The sequence below is a fragment of the Gigantopelta aegis genome, chromosome 10, assembly GCF_016097555.1.
Source record: "Gigantopelta aegis isolate Gae_Host chromosome 10, Gae_host_genome, whole genome shotgun sequence".
Classification (NCBI taxonomy): domain Eukaryota; kingdom Metazoa; phylum Mollusca; class Gastropoda; order Neomphalida; family Peltospiridae; genus Gigantopelta; species Gigantopelta aegis.
Window position 1 is genome coordinate 33,043,175 of NC_054708.1, and position 15,089 is coordinate 33,058,263.

General features: G+C 35.4%; 1 protein-coding gene across 1 annotated transcript; it reads left to right on the top strand.

Annotated features, from left to right (window-relative positions):
• The first annotated feature begins 177 nt into the window (after positions 1-177).
• On the top strand, positions 178-10,774 carry LOC121383173. Its single transcript, XM_041513012.1, has 2 exons — positions 178-3,554; positions 9,194-10,774. Exons 1-2 carry the CDS (start codon positions 178-180, stop codon positions 9,981-9,983), a joined length of 4,167 nt encoding a protein of 1,388 aa, XP_041368946.1. The 3' UTR covers positions 9,984-10,774.
• The last annotated feature ends 4,315 nt before the right edge of the window (positions 10,775-15,089 follow it).

Below are 15,089 nucleotides of genomic sequence, written 5' to 3' on the forward strand. Positions count from 1 at the left end.
GTCAATGTTTTTCAGAGTATTGTGTGCCAAGAACGAAAAACATATAACTGGCCATGCATCTTTAAAGAAAAAAGTTCAGATAATTTGGCTAAGCCATCATATAACAATTCCCTTTTGTCCCTGTCACTGGAGAAGCAGCAGCAGCTTAGGGAAGAACTTCACTGTGTTGGATTCAATATGGTTGTAGGAACAAATCCCCCAGGAACAACTGAATTATCTGAAAATTGTGACCAAATGGGAAAGGAAAATAATGTGCTTAAATCTGCATCACTTGACAATGAAGTGGCCTGTTCTCACACTCCAGTCTCTGATAAAAACAGCAAGCAATGCCATCTTGACAACACTGGATCTTCTGAAGAAAACTTGGACAAAAGTTGTCTCACAAAGCAACAGACAAAACCAGACAGTGAGTTACCTGTCAAATGCCAGAAGAAAAGAATGCTAAAATGTAAAGAATGCAATCTGGTTTCTTCTCACTGTGGATTTATGTACAAACATATTCGTCGGAAGCATGAAATAACCGATATGGTTATTTGCGAAGTCTGCAAACTGTCTCTCCCCACAAATAAAATAATGGACCACCATGGACAATACCATATTGACGGCGATGAAGACTATATTCCGACAGCTCTCAGTGATGCTTTTGAAATATTTTGGGAGGAACGTCCAGAAGAAGTCAGAGTTAATAAAAAACGTTCAAAGAAATGTTCCTTCAAGAAAAAACCAGTGTTGGAGAGGAACATAGTTGAAAAAATAACTGATGATGCAGATGCAGATATGGATAATCATGATGAGAGTAAAACAAGCATTATGATGGAATTAGGTGATGATGGTGACAATTTAGAATCTTCAGATTCTGATAAAAGGCCAACTGCAATTAAACATAGAAATGATTCAGGAAAGGTAAAAACAGTGCAGAAGAATAGGAAAAGAAAACGAAAACCTGTTTTTCAGGAGAAAAATAAGAAAGTCAAATTTTCTGAGACAGGCTCTGATGGATCTGTTGCTTCACAACAAAACAGAGCTAATTTACAAGGAAAACGAGTTACACGTTCAATGAAAATTACAGACAGTTCTCAAAAGGAAATATCTGTTGAGGTTAAGAAAAATAAAATAAACTCAGAAAAAGAAAATGACACCCTTGTTGAACATGAACAAAATACAACTAATTTAGAAAACTCAAAGCCCGTCGGACTTGAGGAAAATGCAATCAAGATGAAAACAGTAACAAATGACGCCCTTGTTGAACATGAACAAAATACGACTAATTTAGAAAACTCAAAGCCCGTCGGACTTGAGGTAAATGCAATCAAGATGAAAACAGTAACAAATGACGCCCTTGTTGAACATGAACAAAATAGGACTAATTTAGAAAACTCAAAGGCTGTCGGACTTGAGGAAAATACAGTCAAGATGGAAACGGTAACAAATGACACCCTTGTTGAACATGAACAAAATACGACTAATTTAGAAAACTCAAAGGCTGTCGGACTTGAGGAAAATACAATCAAGATGGAAACAGTAAAAAAACTTGAATGTTTTTTGAAAAATAAAACCGATTCAAAAAAAGAAGAATCTGTCTCTCTAACAGAAAACAAAAATCCTGTTGGATATGTGGAAATGGAAAAGCCTTCTGAACTAGAGAAAAATACACCCATTATCCAGGAAATATCTGCTGGTCTCAAGGAAAATAACACCACATCTGAACAAAAAGAAAATCCTACGGGTCTGGTGGAAGTTACCACCGACTTAGAAAATAGAAACCCTGTTGGACATGTGGAAAAAGATACTGGTACACAAGGAGAAGAAAAAAAAAAATGTTTAGGTCTTGTGAACAATACAGTCAGTGTAGAAAAAGAAACACTTGTTGGACTTGTGGAACGTACAAATAGTTCACAAAAAGAAATAACTTGTGATCTTCCATCAAATGAGGTGAAAACAGAAGTAGAACCAGTAGCACTTCCAGAAAATAAAACCGATTTGGAAAAGAAGGTAAATCTAGGTAACAAATCTGTGAGTGTGAAAGAAAGAAAAATGAGTTTACGACAAAAATCATTTCATGTGCCTTGTAACAAACATTTAGTATTGAGGTTGAAGAAAACAGACATAAAAATACCCTTTCCCTTACAATCTGGAAGCAAGTTGGAAGTTAAAAAGAGAGCAAGTTCTGTCCCATTACCAGCACCTGTTCCACCACCAGCACCTGTCCCATCACCAGCACCTGTCGTCCCACCAGCACCTGTTAAAATCCAGAAATGTGTAGGTATAAAAGAGGAAGACTGTCCTGATGCACATCAGTTTCTTCATTCTGATTTCGAATTCCGCTGCAAGTACTGTACACACAGAGGGGAGTCCTTCACCAAATTTATACACCACCTGTATTACCACTTTCACTATAAAAAATATGCATGCAGCTACTGTTCATTTGCAGGGTTCTCACAAAATCGACTCCTAACCCATGTTGGTGAAGTACATCCTAAATACATTAAAAAACCCAACATATTAATTACAAATAATTCCCAAATGGAAAAGAGGTGTCTGGACTTGTGCCACTTCTGTTTTGTACCCAAGTTGAAGGATGACGTGGAACTGAGACAAAGACTTGCAAGGAAGAAACTGAAGCTGGCAGGGAAGCTGAAAATCAAACAAAAATCAAAAACGAAAGTTCTTATAAAGAAAGAACCACAGAAAAAGAAAGATGTTAAAAAAGGATCTGTTTTAAACAAAGTAGCCAGGTTAACCAAGCATCTGTCAAATGGTCAGAAACGTTTTGCTGGAGAAACCGGCGGCCACATGTGTCCATACTGTCGTGAAAACCGACCACTGATGTCATGGCTTCGGCTTCACATAGAAATCTGCTATCACATTCATTACAAGCCACTCAATTGTGGCTACTGTTGTAAAATGCAGACTGCTTCCATTCTGCGTTTAACAAAACATAACATCAAGGAACACCCTGGTAAAAAGGTGAAGTGTGTTACCTGTTTGGATAAATCTAAAGAAGAGAAGCTCAAGATTTTGGTGAACCGTTCAGTCCAACTGTCCAAACGATACAATAAAGTGAAGTCAGGTCAGCTCCAGAAGACATCGTCTGGTGCTGAGAACCAAAAAATAGGGTGGAAAGTATTGAAGTATTCAAAAGTTGCTGTCGGTCTGATAAAAATGAACAGCAAGAGTGTCTGTGAGAAAGGCAGGAAAAAACCTTTAACTGGTAAAAAAGAAGAAACTTCATCGAAAGATATTTCTAAACATGTTCCTGCTAAAACGTCGATTAAAGCTGAACCACAAAGCTGCTCTAATCCTGAGAAAACATCCCGTGGATCCTTGCTCACGCCAGATCCTCCATCACGTGATGACCATTCACTAATGCAATACAGAATATACAAGACGAATGAACTGTTCAAAACTGAAAACGATGCCTATGGTGACCCTTTTTATCAGTGTATTAAATGTGAATACACAATTAGAAATTTGAAATCGATGTACACGCATTCCTACAGACACCAGCCTCAGATCTTCAAGTGTGGGTATTGTGATTTCAGAGGATACCCAAGGTAAATTTACACTATATATTTTGGCTTTCTCTGTAAAATTTTGCCTGTACTAACCAGTGCCACATAGGCCGTTTTGAAAGTGCATATTGGTAGTAGACTATGCGGTGGCTTTGGTTTTCTCTCATGTAATAGACCACTTACATCAAAATAATTCTTTATTAAACACCAAATAGCAGTATGGTACTTTAAGTTAGGCAAATACAAGTTCAGTTACTCTCTTAGTGAAGTGTTAATTTTGGTTTGTTGAATCATACCAACAAACCTTTCTTTGGCATGGTGACTGGTACCTATACATCCTTACATGTACTTTGGTTTGGGGACGTATGGCCACAGGTATAGTTTTGGCTATGGTAGATAGATGGATAACATCGTGTGTGTATCTTGCTGTAGTAATGAGTGAATATTGATTGATATACTGAAATGATATTTAATTAAACAAGTAAGCAAGTGAACATTGTAGAAATGGGTGTCAATTCTGAACATTGCTGTAAAGTAATATTTTTCTACCGGTTTGAGCCTGACTCTCCACAGGATATAAATTACATGCATCTGTCAACTAACTAAGGAGCAGGACTAGCCCAATTGTAAAGCGTTCACTTGATGCATGGTTGGTCTGGGATCGATCCCCGTTGGTGGACCCATTGGGCTATTTCTCGCTCCAGCCAGTGCACCACGACTGGTACACCAAAGGCCGTGGTATGTGCTATCCTGTCTGTGGGATGATGCATATAAAAGATCCCTTGCTGCTAATCGAAAAGAGTAGCACATGAAGTGGCGACAGCGGGTTTCTTCTCAATATCTGTGTGGTCCATAACCATATGTCTGACACCATATAACCGTAAATAAATTGTGTTGAGTGCATTGTTAAATAAAACATTTCATTTCTGTCAACTAACTCAGTTTGATACAAGCCTTTTTTACATTGGTTAAATTTTGTGATAAATCAGATGATAGATGTAAATGACATGGGAACCAGGATTTACCACGGTGACAAAATTCCGATAATGCATCCAAGAATACATCCGATATGCTGTCACTTGGACTCATGTGTGGTGTTTTCATTAGTATACATGTATTAATTGCACATTACACTGTGGTTTTATATAATTATATAAATGATATTTTTATATACTTACCATTTGTGATACCCAATAGCCGAAGAGTCTTTTTGTGAAAGGGGGGTGGGGGGGGTGTGTCGTTAAACATTCATACACTGATTCATACACTGATTGATTCATTCATTCTTCCAATATATTTTAAAATTGATTTAAATAATGTTCAAAACAATTATTAACTGTAAATGAAAATGATGTTATTGTTATTATTATTTTGTGCCATTGTAATTTTTAATACTTCGTTAGTGGCAGTGAACATCCACCCACTCTAAGTATGGTCCAGTCACTAATCGATTGCATTTGCAGCAGTCAATTTGATCATGTGTCCTGAAGCCTGCTGTTCTAGTTTGTGTTCCCAAAATGGCACAGGCCGGTTCATCAGAAATAATTTTATCACAACTTGAAGTGCACCCTTTTTGTTTAGAACATACTTTTGGGGGGGGGGGGAGAGAGAGAATAAAATTGATGAAGAAGACAAAATAACTTGATTTTTTAAACACATCTTAAACAGCATTAACTGCTTTAAAATATTGAAGATTTTTGAAAAACTCACAATAATAATACTTACCGTATATACTCACCTATCAGTCGATCTCGCATATAAGTCTAACCCCCCCCACCCCACCCCACCCTCCCCCCACCCCTTCCAATCTCAAGTAATAAAACTTATTAGTAAACGAAATTAAGTGAACATATGATTGTAAAAGTTATAAACTTGAAGACCTACCCTATCAACATATATTTTGTCCGAAATTAATCCAGGCAATGTCCTCAAAATAAGTCAATATGATATCGAAACACCAATTCACAAATGTAAAATCCAATCATATCCATGTTTTGCAACAGAAATTAACAGCAAACGAAATTGGGTTTTTTTGTTGTTGTTTTCTGTTTTTTTAGTGTATCCTGTATTACAATGAATCATGTTCAGAATATAGACTACAATGCTGATAAATCTTCCATTTGCTTCACTCCTAAGTCAGCAACATCATGTCAAGAGAAACAAAACAAAATATTACATCATATTGTTAATTATTACACGCGTTTTCATTGAAAGGAGAATAGATACACTGTAATTGGGTTTTTAAGATTTGTAGGATTTCTTTAATAAAAACAATAAAATGTCTTACAGATACTCTTAATTGGTGTAGTATTAAAATAGGGGTAATATTAGTAATTTTGTTGTTAACTGCATGTGTAAGGATTTATCGCACACAAAAATTATCCCCGAAATCCTAATTATTTTATTAAACCAAAAACTGAATGGATCATCATGTAAAATAATGGTTAATGTTCAGTACGTTTAATGTCCCAATATTCGACGATTAATTAATCAATATGCTCAAGTGGTGTCATTAAGCAAAAACAAATTTTTTTTTTTATACAGTAATTATGTTACCAACGAGATCAGAAAATTCAGTTACAATGATGCAGTAATAGATGAAAACATTTCAGGGAATACAAAATGTATGTATAAAATAAAAAGATTTCAGGAATTTTCAGTGATTATACATGTACCGAATTCCTGACTGAATGAGATATTAGACATATTAATTGAACATTTCCAGCAGCACAGATGTCAGACAAACCAATCCCACACATGGTCGTGATTTAGCACACTGAAACACTGTAAATTACCATGTAGGATCTGCTCTAAAAATAACACATTGTTTTTATCAGGGGAGATGTTCAATTCCCTACCCATGGGGGTGGGGACTGCAACATCCACAGTCACTGCCATCGTATATACTTGAGGCTTTAGAATTTATCAATAGCTAAAATTTGTCAAGCATATATATGACATAATGTGCTGCAGTGCTGTCATCTAATAGACAGTAGTGATGTGCAGTTAACCGTGGTTTCGGTTATAGAAGAAAAACAGAAACTGCAACCGTGGAAATAGAAAAACACCATACTTTCGTTTTTCCAAATTTTGCCCTTCTGGTTGTTTTTTTAGCCCTGCTCATCTGAAACGGGCAAAAATCTTTCTAGGAGAGTCAGTACCAAAATCCACTTCTGGCACTAACCTGCCTGATGACTCATATTTTAGCGTTTTGTGATGTTGATCTGCGAATCCAGTACACATTTCAAACGTCACACATTGTCACTTGCAATGCAAACTTATTGCCATTTTAACTTGGCGAAAACAAGGCATAGTTTGGAAAACCCTGTTTGTCCATTTTACCACACTGCATCAACATGATGATTTTTTAATGCACGTATGTCTTCTGCAAAGGTTGTCCATTTTTATTATTTGTTTGAACCCTTGATTTGTACCTGTATTTTGCAGGGCTCGACCTTAGCGGTAGCCCAGGATGTTTTGGCTACCAATTTCTCACTCGGTCTACCAGTTGTCTAACCCTGGTAGTCCGCCGGGCTACCAAATGTGTTGGCATGTCCAGTCACTCCACAATCAACAAGACGTTTAATCCGTCGGTGTCTGAAATTCCACCTTTCATGTGCGCAGTCTCTGCTGCCAAGAGTCCTGTAACTGTTAATTGCTCCCCTAGTCTGACACACAGGTGGTAGTTGTGCAATACGATTTAGTGACATAAAGAAGTATATTTGCCAGTGGTACGATATATTTTTTTAACATAGTGGACCAAAACAAATAATATGAGGTAATCCAGTGGCCAGATATACCTGGTTCGTACGGGTCATGGAATTTTCATTTGTGACATGGGTGATCTATTCATAGTCATTTATGTCGATCAACAACATGGCCTGTTGTTTTTACGCCTACTTATAACAAATGCTTTGTATGATCAAGACTATTTGCTGCCAGCTGAAGTCTAAACTAAACGATAATTCAATAGCGGTTTATTTCCTTCTAGGCTACCTATGCAAATGGTCAAATTATTGTTTACACAATTAATATCTATTACTATGTGAAATAAATGTATAAATTGACGAATATTTTCAATGTTAAAAATATTAATCTTTCTTATAAATTAATTTTAATGAAATCTATTTTATCGTTTACTGTGGCTTTGCGCGATAACCTCGCTCAAAATGACAACTGACCTTGTCACGTGATAATACAAACACACATGGCAATCCCCCGTCTGGGATAATTGGCTTACGGCATTTACAAGTTTATTGTCACCAATAAAAACCGCTATTGTTTTGGAATAAAGGCAAGTTGTGTTAAGATTCTTCAAAATTACACCTATTGAACATAGTTGCAGCCATTTTAAGTATTAAAATATGCATTATCGATCTGAAGATCGTACGATCAGTAGACAGTTCTACTCGTGAAAACCGTATGAAGTTTTTCAATAATATTTTGTATGCCTTAATTACGAGATTAGGTCTAAAAACAATAAATAATAATAATAATAATAATAAATACGGTACTATTGTGTATTTCTGGAATCGTACCAACCAAATTAATGCAGATAGAATAGGTCGGTTGTTTGGTGGTGATCAGATTTTTGTATATACCATATTTACTCCTCTTTTGAGGCCATCCTTAAAAATATTTTGTTTTGTCCATTTCTGACCAGTAGTTTCAAATGTGGGTAGGTAGGTAGGGATTATTATAAATTTTTTGTAGGCCTAATTTCGTAATGAAGGCTTACACAATATTATAATGCTACATATGAGACACTTTATTCTGTCACATATTAATGTTGTAGTTTTGAGTATTTCCCCCAGATTAAACTAAAAACTTTATTGTTCATTCAGGGTTATCATGCAGTTTTAATAAGTGTATATTTCACAGTATAATGCTCATGATTTACAAAAACCCACCCTAAAACGTTTAAATAAAAAAATAAAAATAAATAATTCTCTCTTTTTTTTTTTTTTTTTTTAAACTTGTGGGGCTACCAATTTTTACTAAGGGCTACTAGAATTTATAACCTGGTAGCCCAGTGGGCTACCGCTGAAAAAACTTAAGGTCAAGGCCTGCTTTGGTCAAGGTATTTCCAGTGGGTTATCCAATCTTTGTTATTTTTGTAAATTTTTGAGAAAACAAATCTTTATTCACTAATATGTAATGTATATGGCTGAAGTATCTGAAATATACATCTGTCACCACGAAATTACTACTACATGTATGTATTTAGTATGCCATCTGCTTTGTTATATTTACAGGTTCGAATATTTGTCACACAACATATAGGTATATATGTACAGGGGATATTTTGAGTGTCAGTTACTAACCGACTGACCATTTTAAATTGTGTAGCGATTTCTGAAGCTTAAATAGTAAATTGTGACTCGATACTGAAAATGTTCCCTGATACATATTTAGTTTGGATAGGAATGGCATATATATTTAGGAAGCTTCATGGCATTGTGTAATTTGACAAACACTGCCATTATCAGTTGTCCCACAGGCAACTCAAGTCATAAAATCAGTTTGCCGTGACAAATTTTGACTGATGAAATTGTTAAAATTGACTGCTGTACCCATCATCTGACCTGAGTCAACTAATCATTTTTTATCCCAAAACCGTACTTGGTTTGCTTGGTAAGAAACATTGAAACGTTACTTATGTTTTGTTGTTTTAATTGCAGGTCACAGATTGGCTGGCATTTGAAAACGGTGCATCATGGTAAACCACAAAAAGTAATTGATATCAGGCAGGTTAGAGACGAACCCAAGAAATCACCACTGGTCAGAAACGAAACCAAGAAATCACCAGTGGTCAAAAACAATCCCAAGAAATCACCAGTGGTCAAAAGTGAATCCAAGAAATCACCAAAAATATGTGACACGAATGTGGTAACTGACTGCCATGTGGTTCTTTTTGAACTCGAGCAAAAGCCAAAAATAACTGACATAAAGCTCGAGCAACCACCAGAAGTAACTGACGTGAGGTTCGAGCAACCATCAAAAATAACTGACATAACGCTGGAGCAATCACCAGGCGTAACCAACATAAAGCTTGAGCAATCACCAGAAGTAACTGACATAGGTCTCCAACAGCTACCAGAAGTAACTGACATAATACTCGAGCAACCACCAGAAGTAACTGACATAAGGCTCGAGCAACTACCAAATGTAAGTGACATAAGGCTCGAGCAACCACCAAAAGTAACTGACACAGGGCTCAAACAACAACCAGAAGTAACTGATATAGGGTGCAAACAGCCACCAAAAGTAAGTGACATAGAGTTCGAACAGCCACCAGAAGTAACTAACATAAGGCTCGAGCAACCACCAAAAGTAACTGACATAAGGCTTGAGCAACTACCAGAAGTAACTGACATAAGGCTTGAGCAACTACCAGAAGTAACTAACATAAGGCTTGAGGAACCACCAAAAGTAACTGACAAGGCTCAAGCGACCACCAAAAGTAACTAACATAGGGCTCGAGCAACCACCAAAATTAACTGACATAAGGCTCAAGCAACCACCAAAAGTAACTGACATAGGGCTCGAGCAACCACCAAAATTAACTGACATAAGGCTCGAGCAACCACCAGAAGTAACTGACATAAGGCCAGTGGTTCAACGTGAATACGAGAAAGCAAATGTGCAGGTAGCTGACATAAGGCCTGTAGTTATAGATTAATCTGAGAAGCCTGCGAAAATAACGAACTGGCTAGTGGCTAAAGATGAACAGGAGAAACCAAATGTAATTGACATACAGCAGGTGATTCAAAATGAACCAGACAAACCACCAACCACAACAAACATAAGGCAGATGACTCCAGATGAACCAGGGATGGAAAAGCCAATTTTATTTAGGGTGGAATAGATATCTGCCAAAACGTATACTTAACAGTTAGTAGATGATATCAAAGTTCCAGTACTTACTACTTACAGTATTACTGTTATATTGGGTTGTTTTTACTTATGTGTGAACTGAAATTGAAACTCTGTACATATGTGTATGATTATGATACGATTATATTTCAGAAATTGGTTGTTTTTTGTTTTTTCATTTTCTTTCTTCTTTAAATATGATCAGTGACAGGTGATTGTGGGTTCTTCAAAGAACAATGTCAGGGCATTACATATTCAGCTGCATTTTAGTTGACTTGCTGTGTATGTATTGTATTTTTATGTATGTATTGTATAATTAAATGTATTTCACTTTTAAAAAGTTACACAACAAATGTTTTTAGCATCTTAGTTACTAATTAGTTAAATGTTTTGTATATTTTGTACATGCATGTACAGTGTTCGAGATTAAAATTTTTGGGCAGTATCCCAGTTGGATACTAACACTTCAAAATCTGGTATCCCATCTGAGAATTTAGTATTATATGGTATCCCGGTGGGATACTGGGTTCTTGAAATCTGGTATCCAGAATTAAATTCTGGTATCCCCAGGATATCGGGATACCGTTAATCTCGAACACTGATGTACAATGAAAACCCATTTTGGTTTGAACCCATTCTGGTCAAAACACTTATTGACACCCCAACCTTTTATACAATTACATATTGTCAACTAATTGTCAGCCATATTTTACATGATATGCTTTATTTTATGTTAACTTTAAAGAGTCAGTCTGAGTCGTCTACTATTATATTTCAAATAGATTGTTTTAATAATTATAATTAAATACTTACTATTATTATTGTCTGCATATACAAAGTTTTTCTGGTTGTCATAATGTTTGTAATAGCTCAAACTGGATTTCAGTTAATAATTTTGTACATTTGAAAATATATATACAAACATCTGGACCATCAAAAATGCATATAAAGGCTAAGCATTTGAAAAAGCTCTGTTAGTCGGGATCATCTTAATGGCAACAAACTCGGGATAGTCTTTTAAAAAATATTGAATTAACATAATGTAGTAAATTTTATTTCTAAATACATACAAATGTATAATCCTGCTGACTGGGCCATAAAAGAGGCTTCATGTTTTCGATTTCTTTTCCCAAACTACATTGACCAATTCCAAATTATGTTTTGTGGGAACATTCCCTGACACGTGAAGAAACAAATTTATGTATTTAGTCATTCAGTTAATCGGAAATGAAGAAATATTCTAAAAATAGTTTCATTAACAAGATGCAATGTGCCGAAAGGACATGGTTTGTGTTAAAGCAGTAGAAGTATTCTATATGACTATATAAATTGCAGTTAAAGCAAAAAGAAACTTTTACAGTCCTACTTGATATTGAAAATAAAATAATAAAAAGTTTATGCCCCCCACTAACAACTTAATGTAATAATCTGGTTTAAACATCGATACAATGTTTAGTGGAGGTGGCACAAGGCAGCTTTTTATCTTTATTTATAAGGATTAGGATAAAATAAAAATTAATATTGAAGTTCCTTCGTGTTTGCCTCCATAGATGTTTCCATCTTAATATGTAACGGAATATATTTGACACATGACAGTTTATATAAATATATATATATATATGAAAATAAAATAACAAAACAGTGTATGCCCTCCATGCACCCATCTGGACACAACCTGTGAGATTGTTACAGGCAAGCACTGATGCACGGTTGGTCTGGGATCGATCCCCGTTGGTGGGCCCATTGGGCTATTTCTGATCCCAGCCAGTGCAGCACGACTGGTATATCAAAGGTTGTGGTATGTGTAATCCTGTCTGTGGGATGGTGCATATAAAAGATCCCTTGCTACTAATGGAAAATGTAAATGTTTCCTCTCTAAGACTATATGACATATAAATCAGGTTATTCAAAATGAACCAGAGAAACCACCAACCGCAACAAACATAAGGCAGATGACTCCAGATGAACCAGGGATGGAAAAGCCAATTTTATTTAGGGTGGAATAGATATCTGCCAAAATGTATACTTAACAGTTAGTAGATGATATCAAAGTGCCAGTACTTACTACTTACAGTATTACTGTTATATTGGGTTGTTTTTAGTTCTGTGTGAATTGAAATTAAAACTCTACATATGTATATGATTATGATGCGATTATATTTCATTTTCTTTGTTCTTTAAACATAAACATGATTATAGTGACAGGTGATTGTGGGTTCTTCAAAGAACAATGTCAGGGCATTGCATATTCAGCTGAATTTTAGTTGACTTACTGTGTATGTATTGTATTTTTATGTATGTATTGTATTGTCACAGTGCTAAACTTCAACTTTATAACAATACGGATTGTATCTTTATTTTTACATGTGCATTAGTTAGAATGAGTTAATTGGTAATCTGACGTCTGCCATGGTATCCACTTATGTATTTCACTTTAAAAAAGTTACAAATTAACAAATGTTTTTAGCATCTTAGGTACTAAATCAGTTAAATGTTTCGTATATTTTGTACATGCATGTACAATGAAAACCCATTTTGGTTTGAACCCATTCTGGTCAAAACACTTATTGACACCCCACCCTTTATACAATTACATATAATTTTTTTATAGTCAACTAATTGTCAGCCATATTTTACATGATATGCTTTATTTTTGGTTAGCTTTAAGAGTCGGTCTAAGTCGTCTACTATTATATTTCAAATAGATTGTTTTAATAATTATAATTAAATACTTATTATTATTATTGTCTGCATATACAAAGTTTGTCTGGTTGTCATAATGTTTGTAATAGCCCAAACTGGATTTCAGTTAATAATTTTGTACATTTGAAAATATATATACAAACATCTTGACCATCAGAAATACATATAAGAGTCTAAACATTTGAAAAAGCTCTGTTAGTCAGGATTATCTTAATGGCAACAAACTCAGGACAGTCTTTTAGAAATATTGAACTAACTTAATGTAGTAAATTTTATTTCTAAATACATACAAATGTATAGTCCTGCCGATTGGGACGTAAAAGAGGCTTCACATTTTCGATTTCGTTTTCAAAGCTACATTGACCAATTCCAAATTATCTTTTGTGGTAATATTCCTTGACACATGAAGAAACAAATATGTCTTCTTCTGCGTTCAATCTTTTTACGGCCGTCGACAGGTCCCCAGAGTTTGGTGTTGAGGGATGTGTAAACTCAAATTTGTGTATTTAGTCATTCGATTCATCGAAAATGAAGAAATATAAAAATAGTTTCATTCACAAGATGCAACGTTCCGTACGGACGTGGTTTGTGTTGAAATAATAGAAGTGTTATGTATGACCAATCTAATTAAAATTAGCTCCACTATTACATGTGGATCTAACACCAGCCAGTTGGAGCTCATGTCCACCAATCAAAACCTTACTTGCAGAATCCTGCCAGTGATTTAAAAATAATTTGAAAACATTTCGAATTATCCCGAGGGTATACGACATGTTTCATGTGAATTACGAATGCCTTAAAACATGTTTTATTTTATAAAATAAATAATTTGTAATGTAAAACTGAAGACTGATTTAGTTGGGTTTTTTTATAAATAAATAAATAATGTTTAATGTAAAATTGAAGACTGATAACCCACCCCGTACGTATTGGTATGGTTCACTGTACTGCGGCCACTAAAATAGACTCGCCCGATATTTTTAGAATTTGTATGCTCCCAAATAACGTTATAAAAGGCGAAGTGTGATTGGTCAATATTTAAATTATTATTTACAGACAAAATGTTACCTGGACATTGGGGACTACGCAATGTTGTTAGTTTTAAATCACTGGCAGGATTCTGCAAGTAATGTTTTGATTGGTGGACATGAGCTCCAACTGGCTGGTGTTAGATCCACACGTAATAGCAGGGCCGTACCCTGACCAAAATCCATGGGGGGGCACTAAATTTTATAAATAATTTTTAACATACTATAAAGATTAAACATTTCTATGCTATTACTGGAGATATATATCAAAAACAAAAAAAAGGACAAGGACTGAATAGTGGAGCTAATTTTAATTAGATTGATGTATGACCGTATAAGTTGCGGTTAAAGCAAAAAGAAACTTTTACAGTTGTACTTAATATTGAAAATAAAATGATGAAAGGTGTGTGGCTCTCGTCCACAACTTAATGTAATAATCTGGTTTAAACGTTTGATACAAAGTCACCTCAGTATGTGAAATATTGCCAGACACGTCAGTTTATATGGCGATGGCCGTCTTCGCTCACAATTTAGTGTCATCGGGTGGTTTCCTGTACCACACACGTTAAAGAATACATATATGTGAAATAATGTTACTATGCAGTGAACCCCAACCCCTCCCCATATAGATGACCCTGTTAGCAGGCCTAATAACGTACATGTGTCCCTAAAATAGAACAACACCTACTGTCCTGGGCAGGACTCCTAATGATAACAGGTTCTTCTCAGGATAGAAGTGCATCAACCTTCATTAGATAGGGAGGGATAAATATTGTCTACATTCTTCTCGTCAATCTATTAATAAGCCATAGAAGGAGCAAGTTAGATAGTGTAGAGGCTGTTGACCAGGCGGGGTTTTTTTTTTTTTGGGGGGGGGGGGAGGGGGTGGTGGTTTGACAAGGTTATTACATGTCATACCATGTAAAATATTTAGCTTGATCATTTTTTTAAAATTAATACTGACTATAGT